At 32.0% G+C, this 9,165-nt stretch overlaps 1 protein-coding gene across 1 annotated transcript; it reads left to right on the forward strand.

The window, feature by feature from the left end:
* The first annotated feature begins 1,099 nt into the window (after positions 1-1,099).
* On the forward strand, positions 1,100-4,181 carry LOC106712837. The gene is made up of 9 exons (XM_045679461.1): positions 1,100-1,332; positions 1,654-1,857; positions 1,950-2,088; positions 2,257-2,361; positions 2,604-2,802; positions 3,017-3,070; positions 3,200-3,278; positions 3,537-3,655; positions 4,090-4,181. The coding sequence occupies exons 1-9, from the start codon at positions 1,100-1,102 to the stop codon at positions 4,179-4,181; spliced, it is 1,224 nt and encodes a 407-aa protein (XP_045535417.1).
* Positions 4,182-9,165: the final 4,984 nt, after the last annotated feature.

The raw sequence follows: 9,165 nt of genomic DNA on the forward strand, positions 1-9,165 counted from the left end.
TACTTTATATGTCGTTAAATCAATATTACGTTTTGGCGTCAAAAATGGCTTTAGCCAAAAATTCGATAGTTGATTTTTTTTTTCATCAAATTGACAAATTTGTTAGTATTAGGTTAGTTCCTATTCTAACGTGAATCGTTGATTACATGCGTAATTGTACCATAATTATAATAAAAGTAGCGAAATTCAGAAACTAATTATATCAACGATAAGTTAGTGGGGGCGATATCATGTGTGATGATGTATTAGTTATCAAGTGTGGTATCACATAGTAACACAATAGTTTTCGATTACAAATCTTACAAAGAACTGTCATTGAAAATGTGAAAAAAAAAATAGAATCAAAAGTTTACATCATTACCTTAATTTAATGTATTTTGGTTTAAAAAATATTTGAGAAGTAAATAAAAAAGCTAATTTACATATTATTAGAGAAAAAAAAATGAAGTAGGTAATTATTATTTATAACCTACATATTATTATCGCGTACATCTATGATACTTCTGGATACTATACATTACGGATGATCCCTCACTTAGCAAAAGCGTTTTGTCATTTTAGTTACGGAATGTACATACAAACAAACCTCCATACATAATACACACATGGCCGCGAAAATCACTGCCCTATTGTCAGTCGGGAAATTCTACGTGACTAATAAAATTATATGATGTATTTAAAATGTATAACATACAAAGTGCATTACCTGCTCATGTTCTAGCGACATGAAATGCTATAAAAAACGGCGACACCTCACTTTTGCTGTCAGAAGTTTTACTTAGAACAATATTCTGTTCCGTTTATAAATTTTAAAATGGATCAAATAAAAAAGAAAATCAATTTTTTCGGTGATAAAAGTAGTTTTCATGGTATTCGACATATTTTCTCCAGATCTCATATTTCTTGGTTTGAAAGGTACTTATTCAATTATTCAGATTCTGAAAGATCCATTAATTTATCGTACAATTGATTTCTAGTTGAAGAGTGTCTAGAATGTCTTTTATTAAATAATTTGATACTAATTTAATAGGCAATCGAATAGATAGAAGAGCTCATTGAATAACTGAGTCACCAGTCTTCCAAAAATTGGACCTATGGCATGCAAAAAAGAATTTCATGCAGCAAACTCAATTTCAGATTATTCTGGCTGACAATACTGACTGTATGCAGTTTGGGAGCATTGGTAATTCTGCGTTCATCACTAAGCTTGTATTCGGAGGATGCGGTATCATTTTCGGTGGAAACTAATTATCTGGATTGGGACACGCCGTTCCCAACTCTCACTATATGCGAGTCCCCGAGCACAGAACATATTAAAGCTTACCTTGTTGCGTAAGGATTAATTATAATTATAAATGCTTTTGTAAATTTATAATTATATTTGTGGCTGGCTAACCTGATTGTGAAAACAACTCTGTCAACTGTCTACAATAGTTTGTGGTTGTTTTTGGGACTATAACAGCAACTTGACAAATTATAGTGAACATTGGTATATAGCAAGAAAACATTATTGCGGAGGCGATTAAGCTACATAAAATATCAGTCTATCTGTCTCTCCTTCTGTGCAAACATTTCGAACGAAAGACATGTTTTAAGTCCCTGTTAATATGCAGTCTTTCACTAAATAGTACTGTAAGTAGATGTTATTTACAGGAACAAACTACCAATATCTTTGACTAATTTCTACAAGGAGGTGGTGTACTGGAATGCCAAGTACTGCAAGCACTGCAGTTATTACAAGCCGAATGTGACATGTGTACAAGATTTCGAAGACCAGGTTCGTCACATGCGGCTCAAGTGTAACCAGATATTGACTGAGTGTTGGTGGGATGGGAAGCCTTTTCGTTGTTGCGACAGGTTATAAATGATAATTATAAATTCGTATCCACAACATTTTTTTTCGGTGTTTACTTACATAAAACACAGAAATAATTTTTCTTGATTCCCAGATTTGCAGCGGTAGAGACAGAGTACGGAGTATGTTATAGCTTTAATTCAGGTCTAACGGGAAACAATTCCAGCACCATAATAGTAAATCGTCGCGTTGGACTGCCCACTCTTGTATTCACTGCTATTGAAGCTGTTTGGGTAAGTTAATGATCATAAAACATACCAATAATCATGATTCAAGTGTTCTTTAATGATAAATCACTCCGTCGATTGGTAAAATTATTAATGTCAGGACATACTACTGATGTTAAAGTGTGAGTTGTCAGTTAGGTTTCTTTGTTCTTAATAATTACTGGGTAATTTAAGATTAGAGTACACGGACCAGATGACGTTGTGTCAGTTATGATGGACAATGCGCTCGGATCATCAGCCTCGTTACCGCTGGTCACTGATGTTGAAGTTATTTTGAAGGTATGATTCTATTTTGTATACCTCTTCTAATAGAATTACGCCAATTGCAAAAATGCTGGCACCACTGTCAATGAATTATGATTCCTTCTTTGTTTCAAAAATATTGGAACTACTATGCGGGAGATAGTCCACAATATCAAATTCAACACGTGGTGATTTCAATATTCAACACTGCTATAGCAGTGGAATATATTCCACTTTGATCATCCAGGTGTTGATGATGAAGAAATCGATTTTTCCAGGCGGAACAAACAGTCAGCGATGTATCAGTCACAGCACTACACCCTGACGTCCGTGGCTGTCTATACCAGAACGAGCGCCCGGCGTTTGCTGACAAGTGGCCCTTCAAGAAGTATTCGTACAGCGCTTGCGTACTGTACTGCCGGGCTATGGCTCAGTATGAACTCTGTAACTGCACATATCATGTTATGCCCAAGATAGGTACGTTGGAATCGATTGAATGTGTTAGTTATAATTCTTTCTTTGGTCTTAACTTTTCGTTAGTCTTTCAGTTATGCTTCATGCTTACTCAGCTTCGTATTACTTTTTTATAACTGCAAACCATAGTTGTATTTTTTAATAACAAAAATTTGTGTATTTTTTAATAATACAAAATACCAAATATGTTTTTACTTATTTTCACGGATCTTTCCAGGTGATATTCCAGTCTGTGGTATCCAAGGATTGATTTGTCTCAACAAAAATAAAGGTTAGTAAATAATTTAATAATTGCTAAGTATTTGTTTGAAAATGCTAATCTCAAATGTCAAATGGAGGACCATATTTTTAGATTACTTTGAATCGTGTTTATTTGTTTAAATTTACTGTTCATATACAGAATCACTTGAAAACCCAACCTGCAGTTGTCCAATGGGATGCGAAGAAATACTTTATAAACTGGTTCACAAATTCTTTGTGTAAGTATTCGTAGTTAATGTAGAATTTTTATGTATAACATTATCAATATTTACAACTTAAGTTCGATGTCATGTTAAACATGCCGCAACGTAAACGTGAGCGGAGAATTGCTATTCACTGTTACATCATTTATCTTTCTTGTCTCTTCTTTATTGATTGCTTCAATATGAAAAGTCATTGAGTGTACCTTCCACAGTTATAATCCTCTTCCTTCAAAGTTCCTTTCAATTCTGATTTCGCTTTTATTTTATTCGCAGTAGACACAGTGCTAGTGGTGAATTAGCGTCGCGTGGCACACGTGGTAAAGTGAGATTGGCACAGTTGCCTTCTTTAAGAGTGCGGCGACTTGCTATTAGAGATACTCTTGGTCTTGTCGGTAAGTTACAGAGCTTTTTTTAGTTACTATCAGATTAGAGAGTACACCCAAACGCTTATTATATCAGTATCAGAAAATAATAATACTCATAAGATAGTATACTTTGGAAGTCATCCTCAACGTCGTCATTGTTAGAAGGAAGACCCTGAATTGGTATAAATAGGTTCCTTAGTGTAACTCTTCTTTTAGCACTCATTCGCACGTGCGCTTTTTTAATGTCACGTTAAAACTCGGCGTTGGCGGCCCTCAAGAGACGAACACTTTAAAATTACTCTTGTTCTATTCGTCCAGCGCTCAAAATGAAACACTGTGCAGTAAAAAAGTTTTAAAAAGGCTGCTGTATAGAAATGCATTTGAACGCCCGTGTGAATGGAGGCTTAATCTTTTCTGTCATAGACTATTTTACTCGTATAAACAAATACAAATATTTGCAGTGGACATTGGCGGAGTTGGTGGTGTTTTCTTTGGAGCGTCACTTCTCAGTGTCATAGAATTCGTTTATCTTTTATGCATACGACAACATTAGTGTTGTTATTAACTTAGAAAAAATTTGGTTTGTAAGTAACTAAAGAATTGTGCATTAGCATGTATTTAAGAACTTACCTAATTACTGCCCCACTGAAGAGATGTTAAAGCGTCATTAAGACAGCCCTTTAGTACAGATTTTCAGAAATTTACATTAAAGGCCTTCTTCAGTAACCAATTAACGTCTCTTAGTGTGGCAGAAAGCTACCGAAAGATTATTACATAGTTAGATTTAAACGTAATGGAATGTTACAAAGCAATGTCACATTTATGGTTATTGAATGAAAGGAATTAATGTTCTTTTATAGAATTATGGTTCTTGATGGTAAAACATCGAATAAAGTTGTCGACGATAGAGCCCTTAACTCGATTTACGATACTATAGGATTGTGTAACTTTATACACAGAAGTGATTGGAATGGTTTCCAATTCGGTCGACAATTGTATTTCGGTCCAATTTCTATTGTTCAAGCCAAAAGTTTTCAAACCGCTATTGTTTCGGAATCACTTAAGTTAACCGAGAAACCTATCAGTTTTAAATAACTTTTACCGTCTCTGTGTGAGTCCCTATTTCAAAAATAAAGCTTATTTTTATTTCAAGAAATGTTTTAAGACTCGTCGATTTTGGATTTGCAAAAATAGTTCACATTATAGTCGTGAAATGAACCACAAATTATATCATCTTCAAGAATACATAAGTATAAAGCATCCTACCAAAGATCTGCGTTTATTATAAAAGTACATGCCTAATTTATCTATTGTTATATGTAGTTAAGTTAAAAAGTATTTCACCTATTAATTAAGGTTTAATATATAAGCTTAAAAATGAACCAACAAAGTTTGGATATTAATTTGAGGCAAAAATGTTAAATTTAAATTTCTATTCAGTGTAAAATATAAGTTCGAGTAATTAAGTTGAAAGCTATTTTAAAACTAATAAAAGTGCAGAAAATTATTAATTAATATGTCAAAGCAATGCAGTAGAAATTTATTAAATTGCTTTAACTTTAGCTAACAACATAAATTAATAACAGCATACAAATACTCGATCGATATAACGGACATTTTATTTTCTATGAAATGAAAATTATACTAAAAAAAATTACTAATGTTAAATAAAATCCATCCATCCATCCATTCAGCCTCGTTACGCCCACTTCTGGGCATAGGCCTCCCCCAAAGATCGCCACGATGATCAGTCATGTGCAATCCGCATCCAGGATACTCCCGCAACCTTGACCAGATCATCGATCACGCTGCGTCGACCTGTAGGTGGCAGCCATTCCAGTACTTTGCGGCCCCATTGGCCGTCCTTTCTACGTGCAATATGTCATCTATTTGTTCAAAGATTTTAAGATGTTAGCTATTTATAAGAGTTACAGCATATGAAAATTTTACGAGATTTACTTCATTACTTGAAATTGTCGCGGAATTGAATCTCATCCAAAGATAATATTGATTTATCATTTTTATAAAAGAAACATTTCCAAAGGTTTATTCTAACAGAGATTACGGCGACCTCGTCTTTGGGTGGGACCACGAAAATGTAAATTTCTTTCGTTTAATATTCATAGGCAATTACAAAGCTTAACCGTAATGGACGGGACTTTCTTGAGACAAATGTAAAATAATATCTCGCTCATTCTAATGTTGTGGTTACAGGTAGATTTAAAAAAAAACATTAATTGAAACATTAGAATTTTTTTTATAATTTCTACTGAATTAATTATTTCAGCTCAAACTGACAAAAAATATTCTTTTATTATTACTAAATAACTGTAGCCCGCAACTCCGTCCGCGCATAGTTAAAAAACTTAATTTATAGCCTTTGTGTTCTTCCAGACTATGTTCTACATTTATGCTAAATTTCATTAAGATCCGTTGAGTCATCAAACAAACATCCATCCATCCATCTAAACATTCGGATTTATAATACTAGTATGATTTCAACGAGATATTTTTAGTAGTTCTGAAGACATCTTCTAACATCCTTTATCTAAACATTTGCGTTTATAATATTAGTAAGATAGTACTCTGATTGCAAATCAGCACATCCCAATGTCAAAATTACATCAAAAAATTTCACCATCATATCCCTGTTGGTATTCCACTCTATATGGCATATTCATAGATTTTCGTGATCTAGATCATCATTTGTCTTCGACACAAATTGAACGTTTTAAGCATCATAATCTCTTAATTTTGAGCAAAATCTTAGAGATTTGCATTTTTGTCAAGATTTGACTGAAATGAAGTATGTCTGATCATCGGTAGATTTGAATTTGAAATCTGTACGATTGTTCTCGACGCATTATTGAGAATAAAGCTTGTCTTTTCAGTAACGACGTCGTCTTTTGAATACAAATCGTCATTCCTCACGTTGGTATTATATTATTCCATTATGACTGAGTTGAGTTTATTTCATTTTTATCTTTCATTTCATTTAATATTGATCCATACGGTTTTTATTGCTCAGAGTTTATAGCAGGTTATGGAAATTTTGGAATACCAAATGGAATTTAAGATATTTAGACATATTCAAGAGCGAATATGATAATACCAGACGAGTACAGCACCCCTATAAGTGGTGAACAGGGTATCGACGTGGTACGACGTGGTAGTCATTAACTAATATATATTATTATTTACTAACATCGAAACATGTAACTCAGTCTAAGAAAGCTTGTACACGGCATTCAGTTTTAAAATTGAAAAAAAAAATATATATTTATTATTGTATTTAATCACTTCGATCGTTCGTCTTCGAGATTACTGTTTTTATTGAATAAAAACTGTTCAACATCGTTAGGTCAAATTGGATTACGTTACCTTTGAAAAGGAACTAACTCAATAAATCCCTCTTTGGGAAAAGTTAAGCTTTCAATACATAGTTTGTAGGTAATTTCAGTAGTTTATTTCTATTTAAAAATACGTAATATATTTGATAGAAATCGTTTAATAACTTTTAAAGCTGAAGCTGAAGTTATATATCTTTACCCTTGCTGTTAATTATATCTTATTAACCATCTTCGTGCTAGCATAAAATTAAATACCTTAGACAATGTTACCGCTTCAGACGGGCGCTTTATTAGCGCGCGTTAAAAAAGTTCTCTGTCTGTTCACACGATATAGTGTTTATAACACGCGACGCTTTTTAAAGTATTTATCGCGAGAGCAGCAAACGCCGAGTTTTAACGCTGCGTTAAAAAAACGCTCGTGTGAATGTGGGTTTATTAATACTAAATATTGTTTTAAAGATACTAGTACATATATTATAAAATAATAAAATGTATTTCACAGTTCTTTTTATAATATAAACTTGGTTAAACAATTTTAATTCATATAAATTGATTTTTTTCACTTATATTTATTCGAAGATTATGAAAGCCTTCAACACTAATAAAGTTAAACTTTGTCACATAATAACAGATAAAAGGCTTATTGTAGAAAACAATAAAGTTAGATATCTTTGTAGTTGTAATGGAAATATGATTTCAACGCATTCTTTTATAACAATAATAAGAGAATATTTTGGGAAGACAAAATATCATCAGGTCATTTGTTCGTTCTCGGTAACTTTTCTATTAGTTTTTCTTTGACCTCATCTACGAGCGTTATTTTTCTGGATTGTGATATGTGTTTATGTAGTAAGAATATAACATAGAAAAATATACGTCTTAACTAAAAGCTCTAATATTACTAATTCTTATTTTAATATTATAAATGGGAAAGTTTAGATGGATGGATGGATGTTTTTATTTGATACATATATCCAGAACGGCTCAAAGGATCTTGTTGAAAAATGTAGATGTAGAACGTGGTCGGGAAGAACGCTTAGGCTACTTACTTTTTTTTCGGAGGGTAAAAGAGTGACGTTTAAATCTGTTCGAGGATTTGTTATTACTCATCAACTTAAGACATCATCATGGTCTGTCTCTTTTATTTTCTTAGAAAACAAATAAGATAACATTTTTTACATGTATTTTGGCAGTTTATTTGTTTTTTTTATTATTTTGTATACAATAGTTTCATGATGTTTACATAATATATATTGTAGTACGAACTTTATTGTAACAAAATCAACAGGAAAATGTAAATAAACAAGTCGAAGCAGGAAATAACAACAGTATCAATGCAAACCTAGGACATATCAATATCTGAGTCGTTGCCAAAGTTGTTTTGAAAATTTGGCCATCGACAGCTAAATATAGTTTTTCCTAGGTATGCACAACATATTTTTTTATTCAGTATTTCTTTTTCTCGGAAAAATATAGATGTATACAAAAACTGTAATACTTTTTTTTAATGTGCAGAAGCTAAGCACTATGATGAAAGGAGAAAAGACTCGCTTGAGATGCAGAATTCAGAAATTTACCTCGGAATTTAATTTTTTTCAGCTCATTGGGTTTCATGTTTCAATGGACTGGAAACTTTTGAGCTACGAACTAATTTTAAATATTAAGCTTGTAAATATTGTAATTTATATTTTATAAACCTTAAGTATTTTCCTTAAAAAAAGCTATGAAATATATGATTTATATATGAAAATTTGATTCAAATTTCTTAGAAGATTTCACATTTTCTCTGCTCTATATTCAATCGATGTGATTTAAAATTCAAATATCTCGATAACTTAAGTATTCGCTTGCAGATTTCGAACAATAAATTTATAAATTGACTTTTTTATTTCTTTCTACCATATTTCGTGAGTTTAGTAAGAATCGATAAAAGCAATATAATCATTTAAAAGTAGTTTGTAAATGTGAAGAGCTGGATTTTAAAAAGTAATTATGTTTTGTGTTGCAAGTTGTGTTTTTGTTTACTTTCAATTTTACATAATATATGAACTTAATAAAATATACTTTGATAATATTTATGTAACACTAAACCGAGTATTACAAAATCAATAATTCAATTTGGGATTTATGTGACAGAATTTGTTTCGTGGATCGGGAAAATTTTTGACGTCTAGAAGTAAGAGTGTT

This window comes from Papilio machaon, chromosome 9 (assembly GCF_912999745.1).
Source record: "Papilio machaon chromosome 9, ilPapMach1.1, whole genome shotgun sequence".
In the NCBI taxonomy this organism is placed as follows: domain Eukaryota; kingdom Metazoa; phylum Arthropoda; class Insecta; order Lepidoptera; family Papilionidae; genus Papilio; species Papilio machaon.

What these genes read in the sequence shown, in the direction of transcription:
- LOC106712837 (XM_045679461.1), top strand. Translation starts at nt 1,100, where the DNA reads ATGCAAAAAAGAATTTCATGCAGCAAACTCAATTTCAGATTATTCTGG. An exon ending in ATTAAAGCTTACCTTGTTGC is followed by an intron (nt 1,333 to 1,653) that starts GTAAGGATTAAT and finishes TGTTATTTACAG; the next exon opens with GAACAAACTACCAATATCTT. An exon ending in CCTTTTCGTTGTTGCGACAG is followed by an intron (nt 1,858 to 1,949) that starts GTTATAAATGAT and finishes CTTGATTCCCAG; the next exon opens with ATTTGCAGCGGTAGAGACAG.